Genomic DNA, 23,237 nt, shown 5'->3' with positions numbered 1-23,237 from the left:
ATGAGAGAAAAAAATGAAAAAGAGAGAAAGCCCCTTTTCACAGTCAGTCCCCAGCCTTCAGTTTCCCCAGTTGAACATGTTGGTACCCAGTTCTCTGTGCCCTTCTCTTGGGACACAGCCATTTTCCAGTATTCTGAGCTCAGCCATATCCCAAAGCTTCTGTTTTGTTTATTTATGTATTTTTTTTTTCCATCAGCCCTGCCTCCTCTCTGCTAGGAGGAACCTCAGGCTCCTTTCCTTCTTCCAGTACATGAATGTGGAATGTCCTTCCATTTGTTTAGATCTTCCTTTATTTCCTTTAGCAGTTTTCAGTGCATAGGTCCTTTACATCCTTGTTTAAATATATTCTGAGATATTTGATTCTTTTCGTTACTATTGTCAATGGAAATTTTTCTTTATTTCTTCTTCACATTGTTCATTATTATTGTATAGAAACACTACAGATTTTTGCATGTTGATTTTGTATGCTGCCACTTTGCTGAACTCGTTTATTAGCTTTAGTAGCTTTTAGTAGATTTTTCAGAAGTTTCTAAATATAGGATCTTGTCTTCTGGAAACAGTGAACTTTTACTTCTTCCTTTCCCATTTGGGTGCCTTTTATTTCTTCTTCTTGCCTGCACCAGCCAGAACTTCCAGCATAATGTTAAATAACAATGGTGACAGTCACCATCCTTGTCTTTTTCAGATCTTAGAGGGAAAGTGTTCAGTCTTTCACCCTTAAGTATGATGTTAGCTGTGTGTTTTTCATATATGCCCTTTATCATGTTGAGGAAGTTTCCTTCTGTTCCTATCTTTCAAAGTGTTTTTGTCCAGAAATGGTGCTGCATTTTGTCAAATGCCTTTTCTGCATCAATCAAGATGATCATGTGTTTTTTTTTCCCCTTTGATTTGTTAATGTGGTATACTATATTAATTGATTTTCTTGTTTTGAACTACGCTTGCATCGTGAAATAAAATACATTTGATGGTATGTAATTCTTTTAATGTGCTGTTGGATTCAATTTGCAAGTAATTTGTTGAGGATTTTACATCTACATTCATTAGAGAAATTAGTGTGTAATTTTCTTTTCTTGTAGTATCTTTTGTTGGCTTTGGTATTTAGGTGATGTTGGATTCATAGTATGAGTTATATAGTGTTCCCCTCTTCAACTTTTTGGAAGAGTTTGAGCATTGGTATTAATCTTGTTTAGAATGCTTGGTAGAATTCACCTCTGAAACCATGTGGTCTTGGGCTTTTATTTGCTATGAAGTTGTTTTTTTTTTTTCTAATACAATTTTATTGAGTTGTATTCATACACCACACAGTTCATCCAAAGTATATAATCAGTAACTCTCAATATCATCACATAATTGTGCATTCATGATTACAATCAATTTAGAACATTTTATTGTTCCAGGGGGAAAAAAAGAGAGAAAACACAAAACATCCCATACCCTTTATTTCCCCCATCATTGATCCCTAACATTGGTGTGGTACATTTGTTACTGTTGATGAAAGAATATTAAGATATTACTCTTAAGTATAGTCCATAGTTTGCAGTAGATTCATTTTTCCCATATACCACTTTATTATTAACTCCTTATAATAGTTGCATATTTTGGTCTAGTTCATGGAGGACATTTTTTATATTAGTAATGTTAATCACAGTCATCATCCACCACAAGATTTACTGCATTATATAGGTATGTTTAAATCTCTGGCTTTCCTTCTGGTGACATATATGACTCTAAACTTTCCCTATCAACCACACTCACACACAATTCAGCATTGTTAATTATACTCACAATAATGTGTAACCATCACCTCTATTCAATTCCACTCATTTAAATTCACCCTTGTTAAAAATTCTGTGCATCTTAAGTAACTGCTCCCCATTCTTTAGCTCATTATATCTCCTGGTCACCTATATTTTAGATTTATATTTATGAGTTTACATAGTAAAATTAGGTAATATTAGTGAGGTCATACAATATTTGTCCTTTTGTGTCTGATTGATTTCATTCAGCATATCCTCAGAGTTCATCCATGTTGTCACATGCTTCAGCATTTCATTCTTTTTTACTGCTGAGTAATATTCCATTTTATGTATATAACACATTTTTTTTAATCCATTCCTCAGTTGATGGACACTTGAGTTATTTCCATCTTTTGACAATTGTGAATAATTCTGCTATAACATCAGTGTGCAAATATCTGTTCACATCTCATCTTTTAGTTCTTCTGGGTAAATACTGAGTAGCAGGATTGCCAGATCTTAGAGTAACTCTATACTTAGCTTTCTGAGGAACCATCAAACCATCTTCCACAGTGACTGTGCCATTTTACATTCCCACCAATAGAGAATAAGTGTTCCTCCTTCTCCACATTCTCTCCAACACTCATAGTTTCCTGCTTGTTTAATGATGGTCATTCTAATAGGTGCAAAATGTTATCTTCTGGTTTTGATTTGCATTTTGTTGGGAAGTTTTGATGACTATTTTAATCTCTTTACTTTTGATTGGTTTGTTGAGGTCTTCTATTTCTTTTAGAGTCAGGGTAGGTTGTTCATGTGTTTCTATGAAGTTGTTCATTTCATCTAAGTTGTCTAATTGGTTGGCATAAGTTGCTCACAGTATCCTTTTATGATTTTTTTTTTTTTATTTCTGTGGGGACAGTGATGTTCCATCCTTATTTCTGATTTTATTTACATCTTCTCTCTTTTTTAGTTCATCAGCCTAGCTAATGATTTGTCAGTTTTACTGATTTTCTGGAAGAACCAACTCTGGTATTGTTGATTTTTTTTTTTTTTTTTTTTTTTGTAAATTCTTTCTGGTTATTTCTGATATGATCTTTGCTAATTCTTTCATTCTGTCTGCTTTGGTGTTAGTTTGCTGTTCTTTTTCTAGTTCCTGAGGTGTGCAGTTAGATCTTTACTTTTAGTTCTTTCTTCTTTTTTGATGTGATTAGAGCAATAAATTTCCCTCTCAACATCGCCTTTGCTGCTTCTTATAAGTTTTGGTATGTTGCGTCTTCATTTTCAATTTTCCAGAGACATTTACTGATTTCTCTTGCAATTTCTTCTTTGACCCACTGATTATTTAAGAGTGTGTTGTTTAACCCTCATAAATTTGTGATTTTCCAGTCTTCTGCCTGTTATTGATTTGTAGCCTTATTCCATTATAATCAGAGAAAGTGCTTTGTATAATTCCCATCCTTTTAAATTTATTGAGACCTGTTTTGTGACCCAATACGTGATCTATCCTGGAGAATGATCCATAAGTACTTGAGAAGAATGTATATCCTGTGTTCTGGGGTGCGATGTTCTTTAAATGTCTGTTAGGTCCAATTCATTTATTATATTATTCAACTTATCTGTTTCTTATTTATCCTCTGTCTAGATATTCTATCTATTGATGAGAATTGTGTATTGAAGCCTCCAACTATTATTGTAGAGGCTTCTATTTTCCCCTTCAGTGTTGCCAGGGTTGCCTCATGTCTTTTGGGCACCCTGGTTAGGTGCATAAATATTTATGATTGTTATTTCTTCTTGGTGTATTGCTCCTTTTATTAATATATAGTGTCCTTCTTTGTCTCTTAACAGTTTTGCTTTTAAAGTCTATTTTGTCTGATATTAGTATAGCTACCCTCATTCTTTTCTTGTTACTGTTTGCAAGGTATATATTTTTCCAGCCTTTCTCTTTCAACCTATTTGTGGTCTTGGGTCTAAAGTGAGTCTCTTGTTGACAGCATATATATGGATCATATTTTTTTATCCATTCTGCTGGTCTTTATCTTTTGATGGGGGAGTTTAATCCATTAATATTCAATTGTATTACTGTAAAAAGCAATATTTTCTTCAAACATTTTATCTGTTGGGTTTTATGTGTCATATCTTATTTTTGCTTCTCTTTTTACCTTTTTAGTTACCCTGACTGTTATTCTCCATTTCTACACTCTCCTTCAAACCTCTCTCTCTTGTCTTTCTATCAACCTATTTCTTGTAGGGCAGTTTTCTTGTTAATGAACTCTCTCTGTTTCTGTTTATTTCTGAATATTTTTAAATTTTCATCATTTTTGAAATGCCATCTTTGCTGGCAGTTGTTTCTTTCAGTACATTTAATATAAATATATCACACCACTGCCTTCTTACCACCATGATTTCTCATGTGAAATCAGAACTCAGTCTTAATGAGCTTCCCTTGTATGTGATGAATCACTTTTCTCTTTCTGCTTCCAGAAGTATCAGTCTAATTAGTGTCTTGGAGTAAGTCTCTTTGGATTTGTTCTATTTGGAGTACATTGTGCTTCTTGGATGTGTATATTGATGTCTTTCACAGGAGTTGGTTAATTTTCAACCATTATTTCCTCAAATATTCTTTCTGCCCATTTTTCCCTCTCCTCTCCTTCTGGGTCATCCATGAAGTGTATATTTATGTGTTTCATGCTGTTATTCATTTCCTTGAGAACCTGATCAAATTTTTCCATTATTTTCCTATCTGTTGTTTTGTCTGTAAGATTTCTGATGTCTTATCTTCTACTTCATTGATCCTTTCTTCTGCCTCTTCGAAACTGCTGTTGTATGTATCCATTGTATTTTTCTCTCTTCTATCATAACTTTCATTCCCATATGTTCTATTTTTTTGCATGCTTTCAAATTCTTCTTTATACTTACCCTTTATCTTCTTTATATCATTTATGTCTTTTGCCACATTTTCCTTCATCTTTTTGAATTAAATTAGGAGATTTGTTTAAACATCCTTAATTAATTGTTTCTTGTATCTGTATCTTGTCTGAAGTTTTAGGTTGTTCCTTTGACTGGCCCGTATGTTCTTGTTTTGCAATGTGACTTGTGAATTTTTGTTGGTGTCTAGGCATCTAATTTTCATGATGAGTTTATTCTGGATGTCAGTTTTTTCTCTTGCTTAGGGTTTCTTTTGTTGATTGGCTTTGTGCTATAGTTCTTCTTTGACACTTGATTCAACTTATTCTAAACCTTTAGAATAACTTGTTTAACTGATCATAATTTTTTCAGCTCTTATTCATTTTATTCTTGCCCTAAACATGTGACATGATTTTTTGAGATTACACTACTTGTGCAAATTGTTTCACCCCCAGGGAAAGGCTTCCTTTTCTCTTTTCCTTCTCTGAGAATGTTGATATTTTCTGTTTGTTTTTTGATTTGCCTCTCTATATTTTTAACACTCTTTTTGTTACCCCTAGCTACTTTTACCTGGAGGGCTAATTCTGGGGACAGAGTTTCCCCCAGAGGCCTACCCAAGTTAGTTTTTCTTGGTCAAAACAAGTCCAAGACCCATACACGGGGTGTACATTAGTTCCAGTGTCCTGAGGAGACCCAGAAAGACATCATAGACATCATAGAGACATGATGTCTCCATGTCTCTTCTCTACGATGTCTCCATGATTCTGTGCTTTCCTGTTCTCCCCAGCAGATGGTGCTTGTCAACCAACTGTTCTTGCAGTTCTAAGATGGTACTATGCCTTTCACTCTCAGTCAGCTCTTACCCTGCTAGGGGTGTGGTTGAGACAGATGTTGCCAGCTGCTGGGGTTTTTTTGTTTGTTTTGTTTTGTTTTGTTTTTTGGCTGTAGTGAGTTGAAACTGTTGCTGAGATCCCAGACCCTGTAATCTGAAATCTGTAATCAATAGCTGGAAACTGGACTATGCCTTGCCCCCCACCCTTTTCTTAGGGATGTGTTGCCCTTTACTCCCTGATCTCTACTTCTTCAAAAGTTACAGTATCTCTCAATCAGTCCCACTTCCACCCTTGCCAGGTGTGTGGTTAAGACAAGGTCTGCCAGCTTCTTTTTTCAGGGTTCATTGAACTATTGCTCAGATCTCAGACCTTGGAATCTGAACTCTCTAAAAAACAGCTGCAAACTGTGCTAGGTCTTGTACCTCCCCTTTTCACGGTGAAGAGCTGCCCTTCAGCAGCCTGTCCTCCACCACTCTCAAGAGGTTACTGTGTGTCTCATTCAGCTTCATTTCTGCCCCTGCCAGAGGTGGAGTTGAAACAGAGGCTGCCATATATGCTTTGTTCTAGGCTGGTCAAAACTGTAGCAGTTCTTTCAGAACTGGAATCCAGCACTGAATTTGCTGATCAAAAGCCAGAGTTGGAGCATGGCCCTGTGGCCCCCTTTCCTGCAGAAGAGCATCCCCTCAGCAAACAGCTCCCCACTACCCTGAGAAGTCACTGGGTCTCTTGGTCTGCCCAGATTTCTCCTGCACCAGGGGCAGACATGAAACAGAGGCCCCTAGCTTCTTTCTCTAATATGTTGTTTAAAAATATAGCTGTTCTTGGAGCACACCAAACTTGCCAATCAAGAGCCAGAGTTGGTGCATGACCCTGCCTCCCCATTCTCTTGGGGAAGAGCCATCCTTCAGCAAATTGGTCTTTGCTGCCCCAAGAAGCCACTGTGTCTCTCTTTCTACCCTGCTTCCTTCACTGCTGGGAGCAAAGTTGAAACAGAAACTTCTAGGTGCTTTCTGTCCTGGATGAGTTGTAAATTTAGCTGTGCTCAGAACTCATTCCCAGAAGTCTGAATTTGCTAATCAGAAACCACAATCGGTGCCTGGCTGAGTCCCCTCTCCTCATTCCTAAGAGAGAGGGCTTCTGCTTCCAGCCAGAGAGTGTCTCCTGAGGTAGTCTGCTGCACCAGGGGAGATGGTCACCAGCCTCCACAGTGTGGAAAGATCTACAAATAGCTCTTCACCACAATTTATCAGTCTCTTCTTTCCACTCATCCCTGGATAGTATATGGTGTTCTAGTCTCTGGAGCCCCTCAAATAGTTGTTTCAGACAGTTCCTGGCTATTTACTAGCTGCCTGTTCCAGTTTGCTAATGCTGTCATTATGCAAAATACCAGAAATGGGTTGTCTTTTATAAAGGGGATTTATTAATTTACAAATTTACAGTCCTAAAGCCATAAAGGTGTCCAAACTAAGGCACCAGCAAGAGGACATGGCCAATGGTGTCTGGAAATCCTCTGTCAGCTGGGAAGGCACATGGATGGTGTCTCCCAGTCCCTAGTTGTGTTTCAACTCCTCTCTCTCAACTCCTTTGTGTCCACGCTTCTTTCTCCCAGGGTGTTTCTCTCTAAGCATCTGGGTGTCATCTCTTAGCTTCTCCAGGACAAATTCTGGGCTTCATCTCTTAGCTTAGCATCTCCAAACTTCTTTCTGTCTGCATCTCCAAGCATCTCTAAGCATCTCTGTCAGGAGCATCTGGGTGTCCTGGATTAGCACATCCCGGGGTGTTTTTTGTCCTCTCTTAGAGCTTCTCTGGAGCAAACTCTGGGCTAGCATCTCAAAAGTGTCAGCAAGCATCTCTAAGTGTCAGCTCCCAAGTGTTTCTACCAGTCTCTCTCAGCTGCTCTTGGGGCATTTTGTCCTCTCTTAGCTTCTCTGGAGCAGACTCTGTGCTAGCATCACAAAGCATCAGTAAATATCTCTGTTGGCTTCCAAGCATCTAATGTCTGTGGGTCTTGGCTTAGCACATCCTGGGGGCATTTTTTATCTCTCTGCTCTCTGTGAGAGGTCCCTTTAAAGGACTCCAGTAAACTAATCAAGACCTACCCTGAATGGGCAGGGTCAAATCTCCATGGAAACATTCAATCAAGAGGTCAAACCCTAATCAAAAAGATTGATATGTCTGCCCCCACAAGATTGCATTAAAGAATATGGCTTTTCTGGGGGACATAATAGATCCAAACCAGCACACTGCCCTTGATGATGAACTGGATCTTAGTACTCCCTACTCTGCCATCTTGAGATATCCTCCTCCCTTCTCATTTCTTTCTGTATAAATTTTTCATATATTGTCTTCATGGTTACTAGGGGGCATAAGTTTATAGCAGTCACATTTGATTTCATACCAAATACTTTTCTCATTCCTCTCCACCTGCCCATCTTTGTGTTGTACTTGTTGCAAATTATATCTTTATATATTGTATGTCCAAAACCATAGATTTATCATTACTTTATATGCACTTGCATTTTAGAACTCATAAGAAGCAAAAAATCATGTTGCATACCACCCCACTACAGGGTTTATGCTTGGAAGATCTGAAGGCAGGGACACAAACAGACATTTGCACACTGGTGTTTGTGGTGGCAGTCTTCATGATTTGCAATAGACAGTGGTTGTCTAGGGGTACATTGATTGATGAAGAGAATGTTGAACTGTGGTGTATGTATGCAATAGAATGTTGAGCGACTGCAAGAAGGAATTAAGCTGTAAGACACACAACTAGGTGAATGGATCTTGAGTACAGCATTTTGAGTGAAGCATGCCAGAAACAAGAGGACAAACATTATAGTGCCTCACCAATATGAACTAATGACAATGTGTAGGCTCCAAGAACTGAATCTGAGGGCACATCTTATCAGGGGATTGTTTATTGTAAGAGTCCCTGGATTGTAGGCTCTTACAGCAGTCACATCTATTCCTGAGTTGTAATGGTTCTGCTGAGCTCCTTGTGTATAACCTAGTCAATCTTTGGAACTTTGGGTATCTCTGTGACATCTGGGACTTGGAGCTAGAGCTTGGCAGCTATGAAGGTCAATATTACCCCATAAGTCAATTGTTGAGAGAGCTGAAAAAGAGTTCAGACTTCAATTAGAGATATGAATGAAGCGGATATGTTAAGGACTAAGGCAAGTCAGGCCCAAGAGTAAAGGACAATACTGACTGGGTTTTAAAACTGAAACTTTTGTTCAAGACCAAGGGAGGAGTTCTTTTTTTGGTGCAGGATCTGTATTTTCTGTAGCACACTAGATAATTTAACCTGTATGATCAGTGGTTTGACACCAATGGAGCTGTGAAAGGGACATGGGACTTGATGAGTTTGTACAGGCTGGGGTGAAATCCCGATACATCCCAGAGTGATATGGGCAGAGAATAAAAATGTGTTTGCAGGGCACCCTGAGGAACTGGGGAGAAATGCAGCAATGTTGGGCTTCCCCTCCTGGGTTATTGCTGATTTTACCACAAACATTGAGGACTGCCTATTTAGTGGGCCAAGCCCTCGATCCGGGGACTTTCCCTTGTGAGGCTAGTTGCTGCAGAGGAGAGGCTAAGCTTACTTATAATTGTGTCTAGGAGTCTCTCCCAGAGAGCCTTGGTGTTGCTTAGATGTGGCCCCCTCTGTCTCTAAGCCCACTTGTCAGGTGAACTCACTACCTTCCCCACTGCATGGGACATGACACCCAGGAGTGTAAATTCCCCTGGCAATGCAGAAAATGACATCTGGGGACGAGCCTGGACCCAACACATTGGGATTGAGAGGAACTTCTTGGCCAAAAGGAGGAGGAGAGATGAAACAAAATAAGGTTCCAGTGGCTGAGAGATTTCAAATGGAGTCGAGAGGTCACTCTGGAGGGTATTCTTATATGCTATATAGATAATCACTTTTAGTTTTTAGTGTGTTGGAATGGCTAGAGGAAAATACCTGAAGCTGTTGAACTGCAACCCAGTGAACTTGATTTGTGAAGATGATTACATAACTTTGTAGCTTGCACAGTGTGACTGTGTGATTGTGAAAACCTTGTGGCTCACACTTCCTTTATCCAGTTTATGGACAGATGAGTAGAAGAATGGGGGCAAAAATTAGATGAAGAATAGGGTGGGATGTAAGGGATGGAAAGATCTAGGTGTTCTTTTTTTGCTTTTATTTTTATTTTGGAGTAAGGAAAAGGTTCAAAAATTGATGCTGGTGATGAATGCACAAATGTATGATGGTGCTGTGAATAATCGATTGTATACTGTGGATGACTTTTGGTGGGTGAATATATCTCAATAAAATTGTATTTAAAAAAGTAAATGAACAGTGAGGGGGAGGGAAAGGGGATGTTTGGAAACTTTTTATTTTAATTTTTATTTTATATTTTGGAGTAATGAAAATGTTCAAAGATTGATTGTGGTTATGAATGCACAACTATATGATGATACTGTGAACAACTGATAGTACACTTTGAATGAGTGTAGGTTATTTGAATATATCTCAATAAAATTGCATTAAAAATCAATTTTGTTGCATACCAAAACATACAAGACAATAGTACTGTCATTTATAAATACCTGAATGGTAAACTTTACTAGAGGTCTTTGTTTCTTTATGCTACCTTAATTCACTGTCTATTGTCATTTCCTTTCAGTCTGAAGAACTTTATTATTGCTTGTAGGGCAGGGTTTAGTGGTGATGAATTCCCTCAGCATTCATTTATCTGGAATGTCTCAATCACTCACCATTTTTGAAAGACAGTCTTGTCAAATGTAAAATTTTTGGTTCACAATTTTAGCACTTTAAATATTTCATTCCATAGCCTTCTTGCCTCCTTGTCCAATTCTTCTGAAAAATTGGTACTTCATCTTATGGGGACTCCTTGTACAGAACCCATTGATTTTCTTTGCAGCTTTCAAGGCGCACTCTTTGTTTGTCCTTGGAGTTTGACACTGTGACTACTATGTGTCTGGGCATCATATTATTAGGTTTCTTGAATGTGCATATTAATGCCATTTGTTAAATCGGTGAAGTTTTCTGCCATTATTTCTTTGAATATTTCTTCTGCTCCTTTCTCTCTTTCTTCTCTGGGACTTCCATTGTGCGTGTATTTGTATGCTTGATGGTGTTCCACAGGTTGGTTAGACTCTGTTCACTTTTTAAAATTCTTTGTATTTCTGCTCCTTAGCCTGAATATTTTCAGTTGTTTTATCTTTGGGTTCACTGAGTTTTCTGCCAACTCAAATCTGCTGTTGAAATCCTTTAGGGAATTCTTTGTTTCTATTATTGTGGTCATCAACTCCAGTATTTCCATTTGGTTCCTTTTCAAAATTTCTATCTCTTTATTGGTATCCTCTTATTGTTCATATATTGTTTTCCTGATGGGTTTTATTTCTTTATCTGTGTTTTCCTTTATCTCCTTGATCGTACTGAGCATCATTTTGAAAATATCTTTGTCCTCTATGTCCAATGTCTGGTCCTTTTTGTTGATAGTGTCTGGATTTTTATCTTGCTCCCTTGGATGATCCATCATTTCCTGTTTCTTTGTTTGTCTTGTAATCTTCTGTTGCACACTGTATACTTTAATATTTTAATTGTTAACTCTGGAATTTAGTCCCTGAGTTGTCTGTTCCATGAGTTTGTAACTAGTTGGTGATGTGACATAGATTTCCTTGAGTGCCCAGAGCTAACAAAAACAAACAAACCAATACCAAAAAAAAACAAAAAAAAAAAACAGAACACATCTTTCACAGTCTTCGCAAATTGGCTCTGCTTTGGCTGCTGGTCACTTTCAGAGTTTAGCCATCCTTTTAGGAATATTAGCCCTAGGGAAATGAGATGTTTAGGGTCCCCTCAGTCTTATCTGAGCCTTTATTGATTTTGTTTCTTGTCCTGTGCTTGTGTTTGCTTATGACCTTAGGAATTCCTTCATTTACAGGAATTCAAATATCCCCTCTACTTCTTTTGAAATAGACCTTCTCCCTCCTGGATATTGTTTGATTTGGCTTAATGCAAGTAATCCTTTACCCTAGTCTGCTTTGACTTAATTGTGTATTACACTGCTTGAACTATTTGCAAACTGCTTCTGCCTACAGGACAAGTTCTAGGAAGATGAGCCTGAGATGAATTTTCTGGTTCAGTCTTTCAGGCTTCCACCCAAAAGATTGACCCTCATATACAGGCACCCCAGTATAGATATAGGGGTTACTCTGCTGCCTCTGTATTTGGACCAGAAAATCACACTAGGATCACACTCTTACTTTGCAGTGGATAAGTGAACTGTCTTGGATATGGCCAGGCTCCTCTTGCTTCATTGGGTACCTGTGAACTTGGTGGTATATGTTAACAGAATCTAGGAGTTTAGAGTATTTATCATCAGAAAGTTCAATATATCTTGCCACAAAGTTTTCCTTATCTTTCTATTAGTGTTTCAGTTTCCTAGGCTGCTCAAAACAGATAACATGAAATCAGTTGGCTTTAAACAATAGGAATATACTAGCTTACAGTTTTGAGGCTGAAAAAATGTCCAAATCAAGATATCTTCAGGTGATGCTTTATTCTTGAAGACTGGATGCCAACAATGCTTGACTTCTCTGCCATATGACAAGGCACATGGTGGCATCTGCTGGTCTCTCACTTTTCTTCCGGGTTCCATTACTTTTAGCTTCTTGATTTCATGGTCTCTCTCTCTCTCTCTCTCTCTCTTTCTCTCTCTCTCTCTCTCTCTCTCTCTCTCCCTCTCTCTTTCTCCATCCCATTTATAAAGGACTCCATAAAAGAATTAAGACCCACTCTGGGCCATGCCTTAACTGCTTTTCTGGAGTATATACAGCTTCAAATCACCATACTCCACCCTCTGGAACCCTAAAAGACATGCTCTTTCCATATGCAAAATACATTCATTCCATTACATTATCCCAAAAGCTTTAAATCATTTCAGAAACAATGTTTAGTGCAAAGTCTTATTAAAACTGGTTATAGGTGTGGCCCATGCTGGAGCACAATTCCTTTTTTTCTGTGGACCTGTGAAACCTAGAGAACAAGTTATCTGCTTCAAATATACAAAGGAAGGATGGCATAGGATAAATATTTTGATAGCAGAAGGGAGAAATTGGAAGGAAAACAAGGGTCACACTTCCCCCAAAATTCTGTAATACTGCAGGACATACACAATTAGATTTCAAGGTCCGAGGATCCTTTATGGAAGGTGTTTTTTTCCTCCAGTCCTGATGGAGTGGCACTTCCACCCTTTCCAAGTGTTGTACAATGGCCATACTTTCCCAGAATATAAGGGTGCTGGCCTCCCTGGATACTGGGGTGAAGTTTCCATCCTAGTCAAACATCAGGATGGAAGCCAGGCTCTAGGTTCCACCCTTATCAAGCATTGGGATGGTGGCTAGATGCTCCACAATCCCCCAGGCTTTTAAAAATATATAGGGTGGTAACACTCTTCTTGAATAACAGGGTGGAAGGCCCATCATATCCAAGTGCCAGCGCATGCTCAGCCTCTCCACACACATGGGTAGGCTTGCTCTTTTGACCCAAGAAGATGTATTTGGCCCAAACTTCAGCTTCTGTGTTTATGGCTACAAAGTAGTTTTTCCTTCCATCTGTCCCCTTTCTGCCCCTTTTAGTCCAGGATGGCAGCGGTTCCATTAATACAGATCTTGCAGAAAACGTGCCGGTTTTGCATATAGTACAGGGTCCAAATCAATAGACAAAAGAACTTTCCACAAATCCTTTCTGAATAACTGCATTTCCACTTCTTGGAACGCCATATGATTTTGGGATTCTCTATCATTTTTGTGATGTGCCCTTAGATACTTTTCATGTTTATGCATTCAGTCTTCCCAAATTGATTGCAGTCTTCCTGGGAGTAAAGATTTTATCCTTCCAGTCAGACTGGGTCCATGTTCAGTTAAACCCTTACATGGAACGCTATTCTTTGGGGACTCACTTTCTGAAACTCAGAATTTTCCAAAGCATTAAATTCTGGTTTCTTTGTGCCTAAGAGTGTAAATCTCAGCTTATCCCTTGCCTCTCATTTTTTACTATAAGCTGCAAGGAGAGACCAGGCTGCACTTTCCACATGTAGCTTTGAAATCTCCTCAGCTAAATATTCAAGTTCATCATTTTCAAATTCTGCCTTCCATCTTACATCAAAACTCTATTTTTCCAAGTTCCCTGCCATTTTAAAACAAGGGTAATCTTTCTTCCAGTTTGTAATGACACATTCATCATTTCCATCTAAGACCTCATCAGAAGTACCTTCAGCATCCTTATTTCTACCAACAGATTCTTCACAGCAGTCTAGGCCTTTTCTGTCAGGCACCTCACAATTCTTACAAAGCCGTTACCACATTTTTGATATTTGCATTAGCAGCACCTTACTCTTCTGTTACCAAAATCTGTTCTAGTTTTCTAGGCTGCTCAAAACAGATACCAGGAAATCGATTGGCTTTTAACAATGATAATTTATTAACTTACAGTTTTGAATCTTAAAAAATGTCCAAACCAAGTCATCATCAAGGCAATGCTTTCATATCAAAGACTGGCCTCCGGCTATGCTTGACTCCTAAGCCATGTAGCAAGGCACATGGTGGCATCTGCTGGTCTCTACCTTCTCTTCTGGGTTCCATTGCTTTCTGCTTCTTGTTTCCATTGCACACACACTCTCTGTCTCTCACTTGCTCTCACTCTCTTTCTCTCTCCCGGTATTCATCCAGTTTATAAAGGACTTCAGTAAGAGGATTATGACCCACCCTGGCCACACCTCAAGTGAAGTAACCTCATCAAAAGGTCCTACTTAAAATGGGTTTATACCCACAGGAATGGATTAGATTTAAAAACATGACTTTCTGGGATACATACAGCTTCAAAACACCAGTCAGATATATGAAGTACTGGGCTGGGCAAGTACTTTTGGACATTTTTATATCCTTTATAAATAGCTTCAAAATTTGAGAAGAGGTAGTGCTGCAGTCATATAAAAATTGTTTCATGTAGCTGTCTTCTTCTTCTAACTTTTGCAGGGCTTATTATATTCAATTGATTTGTATCAATTGTTAAAACACCAGCCACATCTTTGTTTCTCTGACCCTGCATATTTCTGAATCAAGTTTGAAGATTGCTGATTTTTAGTTTCATTGAAAAACCTGTGTTTTTCTGTCATGTAGCTAATAGCACAGCTGTAACAGCAGATGAGCAATTTTCCAAGGGCAGTCAGCCAGGCAGCTACCTCCAAGACTCCAGGGAGGATCCCGGGAAGGGCTGCTCACCTCTTCACATTTTAAAGCAGATGTTATAGAGCTTCATTCTGTGGGCCAAAAAGGAAAAATTTTGTAATATTTCTTAGAACTCCATATTACTTTGGGATTCTCTATCAGTTTTGTGATGTGCCCTTAGATACTTTTCATATGTATGCATTCAGTCTTCCCAAATTGATTGCACTTTTACTGGGATTAAAGATTTTATCTTCTGTTTTCTTTGTATCTCCAGACCATATGCCTCCCCCCACCCACCCACACACACAGTATTGGTGCTGTAATGTTATTGACTAAATAATTTACAGTATGTTTATTTCTTTAGATTAAAAAAAAGCAAGATCTATCTTATGCTGAATGTTTATATTATCCTCAATTTTATATTCATTTTTCATCTATTGCTATCATAAAATATTATTTAGCATCCAAATTGTATTGGAAATACATATATGTATTATATTTTATTATTGGGTTTTTATTCCAACTTAAAAATTATCTTAATATTGCTTACACTGTGTATTGACTTGTAATTTTAATTATTCTTAATGTTTTAAACTATAATTTAGAGAATGTTTGCTGAAACATTTTCATGTACTTTTTTTATTTTTGCATTTTAGGTGTACAAGAATTTCCAGAAAACATAAAGTGCTGTAAGTGTTTAACAATTATTGAAGCCAGTGTCAATCCCATTTCTAAGTGAGTATTAGTGATTAAAATTTATTTTTATTTATGCTTCCATTGGATAATAATGTACAAATATAGAGGACATTCATATAGTAAATGAATTTTAAATGTAATATTCAGTGTAATATAATGATGGCAAAGAAATAATCAAATCAAAATAGTTGAACAAAAGATGATTAAAGCATTGCTGAGTAGCAATGAAGGCTGAATTGGCACAAGATGGCATTACCTCGAAGCAAACTATGTCCTCATTTTTCTGTGGCTCTCAGGCAGCATTCCATGGAAGAGAGCAGGAAGAAACTAAGAAAGCAGTTATTAGTTATGATCATGGTGGGAAGTTAACACCAAGGATCTGACAGAAATTCAAGGAATATAAGAATTCAGGGCATTAGTAGGTACATTAAAATAGCTAATCTTGTAGTTCAAGCTGGAAAGGAAATTAAGTATAACCAGAATTAGAGTGCTTTAGAGATTACAGAAGAAACAATGAGACAACCCTAGGAGGGCAACAGAATGGAAGACATGGACAGTAAAAGAGCTGTAATCAGAGAAAGGATATTTGTGGTTCATGATCTGTTAGTAGAAACATGCTATGGGAAAACGTGACCCAGCATGTGGTCATGTTAGTGAATTGCTGATATGGTGTAGTGGCAGATGCTTGTAGAATGGAATGGGTCAGAAAACCATGAAGTGAATGACTGGATGAGTCATGAACTTTCATGTTCAAGTCCTAACAATGGGAGTGAAAGTGAAATCTAGAAAGGCTATTGACAATGTGTCGTAATATTTGGAAGCAGTTGAAACATGTTTGTGCTATTGGAAAGCAGATAATGAGTTATAGAGTAAGGCTGGTATTTTAATTATCCATAACAAACACTAGAATTTGAGAAAAGCTCTCGGTTCTTTGTCTATGTCAACCTGGGCAGATTGTGAGGAACTGAAGCTCCTTGGAAAGGCATTTAGGAAACGGAGTGTTTTCAGAAACAAAAGGAAATTTGTCAAAGGGCAGTTAAAGGGAAATTTTTCTCCAGTAGAGGTGAGGAGATGTGTCAGTGATGGTGATTTTTCTATGGATAATGGAAGAGGCTATAGATGAGACCAAGAATGGAATAGAATGTAAGCGAATGAGATACAAGTTTAGATAGAGCTCCTTGTGGTAAAGTTTATAAATAATATGAGGCCTTTGTAGAAAGAGTGGAACATTGAACAGTAAAATGTGGCTGAAAGGTAAAGCTTTTCTGTATTAAGTATAGTATATGGAAGGGGGTTAAAAAGGACAAAACCCTTAGAAGCTTTTCCCAAACTTGTTGGCCACAGTGTCAGTTTCCTAACAAAGAAATAGTTGTTGCTAACTTCTAACAATCATATCTTGATTCAAGACATATAATACAGGATAGAGATGATGAATTGTTCTTATTTCTAATTATTTAATTCTAATAGCTCATCTTATTTAGGAATTGTAGCCTTTGGTAGTGGAAGCCAAATGTTGAAATATATTGTTAAGATGTTTAAAGTCTGAAGTTGCATTGGATTTGCCTCTGAATTCCTGTCATACTTTGAACTTTTACACAGATGAATAAATATGACTAATTTCATCAAAAATTGCTAAATGCTAAAAGCATTAAATGGTGTGGGAAGGCAAAAAAATTACATGACAGAAAAATCAAAAATGGTATACTATTTTTAACAATTTTTTTTAACAAGTGGTTTTAAAGATGTGATTTACATACAGTAAAATTCATTCTTTTTTAGGTGTATAGTTCAATGAGTTTGGGCAAATGTTATACAGTCATGTAATCACCACCAATCAAGATATGTAATATTTCCATCACCCCCAAAAGTTCCTTCAGCCCCTTTTATACTGATGTAATTTCTGTGCCCATAGTTTTGCCTTTTCCAAAATGTCATAAAAATGGATCATACTTTTGCATCTGACTTCTTTTACTTAACACAATGATTTTAAGATTCATCCTTGTTGCTTCATGAATCAGTACTTCATTCGCTTTTATTGATAGGTAGTATTCCACTGTATAGATATACCACAATTTGTTTATCCATTTACCAGTTGATGGACATTTAGGTTGTTTCCTATTTTTGGCTATTATGAATAAAGTGATATAAACATTTAAGTAACAGGTGTTTGTGTGAACGTATGTTTTCTTTTCCTATGAATTGTTTTCTAGGTAGTTTAGTAAGTATATTTTTAGTCTTATAAGAAACTTTCAAACTTTTCCAAAACAGCTGTTCCATTTTGCATTCTCACTAACAATTTATGAGAGATTCAGTTGTCCTTCATCGTTCTCAGAATTTGGGAATATCAGTTTTGGGTTTTTTAGTATTCTTATTTTAACCAGTCTAGTAGATGTGGTATCTCATTGTGGCATCTCACTGTAGTTTTAATTAGAACTTTTAATATCTACTTAGCATCTCTTCATGTACTTATTTATAATCTGTTTCCCTTCCTTGTTATAGGTTCAAATCTTTGCCCATTTTATTGACTCACCTTTTTATTATTGAATTATAAAAATTCTTTTAAAATTCTGGATACAAATCATTTATCAGACATTTGAAAGTATTTGCTCATAATCTGTGGCTTGTCTTTTCATTTTTTAAGTAGTGCCTTTTAAAGAACAGAAGTTTTTAATTTTGATGAAGTCCAATTTATCTTTTTTTATGTGGCTCATGCTTCTTGTGTATTATTTAAGATATCCTTGTTAAACTCATGCTCATAAAAATTTTCCCCTGTGCTATCCTCTAGAACTTTTCTGATAAGGTTTTATATTTAGGTCTATGATTCATTTAAAGTTGATATTTATTATGGTGCATGGCAAAGATGTAGGGATCATGGTTCATTTTTTACATAAAGAAGTCCATCCATTCCAGCACCATTTTTTTTTTTAAGATTATCATTTCTCCATAGATTTTCCAGCACTGTTTTTTTTAAGATTATCATTTCTCCATTTAACAACAGATTGTTAAAAATCAATTTGATCCTTTACTTTTCCATCCAAATTTTATAATCAGCTTACTAATTTCTACAAAAAAAAAAAAAGAGAGAGAGAGAGAGAGAGAGAGAAAACCTACTGAAATTTTCTTAGGAATTGCATTGAATCGATTTTGGGAGAATTGGCATCTCAAAAACACTGAGTGTTCCTTTGTATGAGCATAGTGTATCTCTATACTTATTTAGGTCTTTTAAAATTTCTTTTATCAATGTTTTGTAGATCTTAGCATATAAATCTTGCACATATTTTGTTTATTTTATTTTTAAGTATTTTATTTCTAAGTATTTCATTGTTTTGTTGTGCAGTATTTGCTTTGCTATTCCAATTGTTTGCTGCTGGTATATAGAAATACAGTTTATTTTTGTCCATTGTTCTTATATCCTGAAGTTTGTTAAACTCACTTATCAGGTCTATAGCTTTTTTTTTGTAGATTCTGGGGGGATTTCTGTACACATTGTCATGTTGTCTGTGATTAAGACAGTTTTACTTCATCCTTTTCTATTTGTATGTCTTTTACTTCTCTTTCTTGCCTTATTGTCCAGGCTAGGACCACTGGTACAATGTTGAGTAAAAATGGTAAAAACACAGCATTGCTTGATCCCAGTCTTAGGGAGAAAGCATTCAGAATTTCACCATTAATTATGATTGCTATCTGTTGTTTTATTGTACATGCCTTAGTTTTCCAGGGCTGCTATGACAAATACTACAATAGGTTGGCTTAAACAACAAGAATTTATTGGCTTACAGTTTGGAGGCTAGAAGTTCAAAATCAAGGCTTTGGAAGGGCCATGCTTTCTGCCAGAGGTGGTGATGGCAGTCCTCCTTCACTTGGCAATGTAATGGTCTCTTCCTTTGGCTTTCTCTGAATGACTACATCCTAATTTCTTCTCTTTGTAAGGCCTCTAGCAAAACAGATTAAGACCAACCTGAATGGCTATACCTAAACAGGATCTCAGAAAGTCCTATTCACAAATAGCCCCACACTTTAACTGATAATACATCTTTAAAGGGTCCTGTTTACAAAGGGTTCACACACACAGGAATGTGGATTAAGATTTGTTGGTGTATATGTTTCATTCTACCACAATATGAGGAAGTTTCCAATATCATGTTCCTCATTTCCTTTTAAGCCCTCACCAGCAGCATCCTTCAAATCTAGATTCCTACTAATAATCTTTCCAAGGAAACTTTGGTTTTCCATATCATTCTTTTTAACATCCATCCAATTTCTGACCACTCTCTGGTTCCAAAGCCCTTCCACACTTTAAGGTATTTGTTGCAGCAGAACTCTACCTTCAGGTACCAAAATTTGTGTTAGTTTCCTAATGCTGTGTAATAAATCATCACAAACTTAGCAGCTTAAACCACACATAATTATTTTCTTGTAGTTTATGTGTCAGGAATCTAAGCATGATTTAGCTGGGTTGCCTGTTTCAGGATTTCACCAGGCTTTAATCAGGGTGTTGATTGGCCTGTGTTCTCATCTGGAGTCTCACCTACAGATGAACACACTTTCAAGCTCACTAGTGTTGTTGGCAGAATTCATTTCCTTGCAGCTGTTGGGTTAAGTGTGTTGGCTTTTTGCTAGCTGTCAGTGGGAGGCTGCTTTCAGGACCTAGAGGCTGCCTGCAGTGACTTACCACATGATGCTCTCCATAGGCAGTTCACAACATAGCAAATTGCTTCTTCTAGGCCAGTAGGAGAGTTAGAATGAGTGACATCGTATCATATTTGCCACATTCCACCGGTTAGAAGCAAGTCACAAGTCCAATCATTATTCAAGGGGAAAGTATTATATGGTCACAAACACCAGGAGGTGAGGATCATGGAGACTACCTTAGAATCTGTCCACTACACATATCATATCTGGTTCGCTGAGAGTTTTTATTATGAATGGATATAGAAATTTGAAGTTTTTCTTTTTTTAACATCTATTGATATGATCATATGGGTGTTTTTTTGTTTTTTTTTTTAGTCTGATTATATGGGTGAATTGATTATCAAAGGTTGATCGAACTTTGCATTCCAGGGAAAAGCCCTGCTTTCCATGAATTACCCTTCTTATATATTGATGGCTTTGAATTTCCCACCTACAGTCTGAAGTTGTCTTTTCTTGTAATGTCTTTTGTCTGGTATTGGTATCAGTATAAATCTGGCCTCAAAAAAATAAGTTGAGAAATTTCCCTTTTCTGTTATGTTTTCAAGAGTTTTCGTAGAATTGGAATTATTTCTTCCTTAAATATTTGGAAGAATTTACCAGTGAGAACATCTGGGCCCAGAGTTTTCTTTGTGGGAAAGTTTTTAACTACAAATTTAATTTTCTTAACAGCTGTGGCCTATTCAAATTACCTATTTCTTCTGGAGGAGTCTTTTTATAGTTTATGTTTTTAAAGAATGTGTCCATTTCATATAAGTTTTCAAATTTATTGGCATATCATTTTTCATAATATTCCCTTATTATTCCTTATTATGTCTTTAAGTTCTTTAGTGATACCTTTGCTTTCATTACTAACATTAGTATTTTGTGTCTTCTCTCTTTTTTTCTTGATCTGGCTGGCTGGAGGGATAGCAATTCTAGTGATTTAAAAAAAAAACAGATTTTGGTTTCATTGATTTTTCTGTATTGCTTTTCTGTCCATTTCCTCTTATGTAAGAAATCTACAAAATATTTAGTCATGAAAACTCTGTAATAAAATAGTTATTTTGAATGTCTTAGTTTTAGTTTTAGATGTGAACTTTATAGTACAGAATGAATGCTTTAATGAAGTCATTGGTGAAAATCATCTAAATAAACTTGAAAATAATTACTACTGCCATAAAATGGAGATTTGGGTTCCATTTCAAACCACCACAATACAGTGAGTCAAATGAATTTTTTGGTTTTCCAGCACTTGTAAAAGCTATGTTTACACTATACTATACAGTAGTCTATTAAGTGTGTAATAGTATTATGTCTAAAAAACCAATGTACATGTCTAATTTAAAACACTTTATTGATAAAAGCTGCTAGCCATCATCTGAGCCTTCTAATGAAGAGTCTTGCCTTGACGTTGACAGCTTCTGTTGAAGGTTGGGGTGGCTGTGGCAATTTCTTAACATAAGACAATAATGGAGTTTTCTGCGTTGATTGATCCTCCCTTTCATGAAAGATTTCTCTGTTGCATGCCATGCTGTCTGATAGCATTTTATCCACAGTAGAACTTCTTTCAGAATTGGAGTCAGTCATCTCAAAACCTGCCACTGTCTTATCAACTAAATTTATGTAGTATTCTAAATCCTTTGTTGCCGTATCAGCGCAGTTTACCACATCTTCACCAGGAGTAGGTCCCTTCTTAAGAAATCACTTTTTTTGCTCATCCATAAGGAACAACTCCATATCTACTCAAGTTTTAGCATGAGATTGCAGCAATTCAGTCACACCTTCAGGCTCCACTTCTAGTTTTATTTTTCTTGCTATTGCCACCACTTCTGCAGTTACTTCCTCCACTAAGTCTTAAACCCCTCAAAAGTCATCCATGAGGGCTGGAATCAACTTCTTCCAAACTCCTGTTAATGTTTATATTTTGATCTTCTCCCATGAATCATGAATGTTCTTAATGGTTTCTAGAATGCTGAATTCTTTCCAGAAGGTTTTCAATTGACTTTGCCCAGATCCATCAGAGGAATCACTATCTATGGCAGCTATAACCTTATAAAATGTGTTTATTAAAATAATGAGTCAAAATTGCTCCTTGATCAATGGGCTTCAGAATGGCTGTTATGTGAGCAGGTATAAGAATGTTAATTTCATTGCACATCTCCATCAGAGCTCTTGAGTTACCAGGTGCATTGTCAATGTGCAGTAATATTTGAGAGGAGTCTTTTTCTAAACAGTAGGTCTCAGGACCCATTTTAAGTAGGTCTTAAAATATTCAGTAAGCCATGTTATAAAAGATGTACTATCTTCCAAGCTTTGTTGTTCCTTTTATAGAGCATGGGCACAGGAGATTTGGCACAATTTTTAAGGGCCCAAGAATTTTTGGAATGGTGAGCAAAGTCACCAGCTGCATTATCCCCTGACAAGAGAGTCAGCCTGTCCTTTGAAACTTTTTGAAGCCAGGCATTGACTTCTCTGTAGCTGTGAAAGTCCTAGGTGACATGTTATTCCTGTAGAAGCCTGTTTAATCTACAGTGAAACTATGTTGTTTAGTGTAGTGTACCCAAAGTTATAATTATCTTAGCTAGATCTTCTGTGTAACTTGTGTTATGGAGAAGGCTTCTTTCCTTATACCTCATGAACCAACATTTGCTAGCTGCAAACTTTTCTTCTGCAGCTTCCTCACATCTCGCAGCCTTCATGGAATTAAAAAGAGTTAGGGCCTTGCTCTGAATTAGGCTTTGGTTTAAGGAAATATTGTGGCTGGTTTGATCTTCTATTCAGACCACTAAAACTTTCTCCATATCAGCAACCAGGCTGTTTTGCTTTCTTATCATTCATGAGTTCACTGGAGCAGCACTTTTAATCTCCTTCAAGAACTTTTCCTTTGTCTTTTTAACTTGGCTAGCTGCTTGGTGTTAAGAGGCCTAGTTTTCAGCCTATCTCAGCTTTCAACATGCTCAGTAAGCTTAATCATTTCTGGCTTTTGATTTAAAGTGAGAAATGTGCAACTCTTCCTTTCTTTTGAACAATTAGAGACCACTGTAGAATTAATTGGCCTACTTTCAATATTGTTGTGTCTCAGGGAATAGGGAGGCCTGAGGAGAGGGGAGAGACAGGGGAGCAGCCAGTTGGTGGGGCAGTCAGAACA

General features: G+C 37.0%; 1 protein-coding gene across 8 annotated transcripts in view; it reads left to right on the top strand.

Annotated features, from left to right (window-relative positions):
* The window catches only part of LRRC7 (leucine rich repeat containing 7), a 618,288-nt gene that overhangs the window by 305,140 nt on the left and 289,911 nt on the right, over window positions 1-23,237 (top strand). For all 8 annotated transcript variants that reach the window (XR_005215335.1, XM_037826923.1, XM_037826929.1 and 5 more), the window contains exon 5: window positions 15,379-15,457. Coding sequence is in view for 7 of the 8 variants with exons in the window: in XM_037826923.1 (XP_037682851.1) it covers window positions 15,379-15,457 (79 nt within the window). In the remaining variant the exon portion in view is untranslated. The remainder of the gene's footprint in view (window positions 1-15,378; window positions 15,458-23,237) is intronic.

This window comes from Choloepus didactylus, chromosome 2, assembly GCF_015220235.1.
Source record: "Choloepus didactylus isolate mChoDid1 chromosome 2, mChoDid1.pri, whole genome shotgun sequence".
NCBI lineage: Eukaryota > Metazoa > Chordata > Mammalia > Pilosa > Megalonychidae > Choloepus > Choloepus didactylus.
This window is presented reverse-complemented; position numbering and strand designations above follow the sequence as displayed.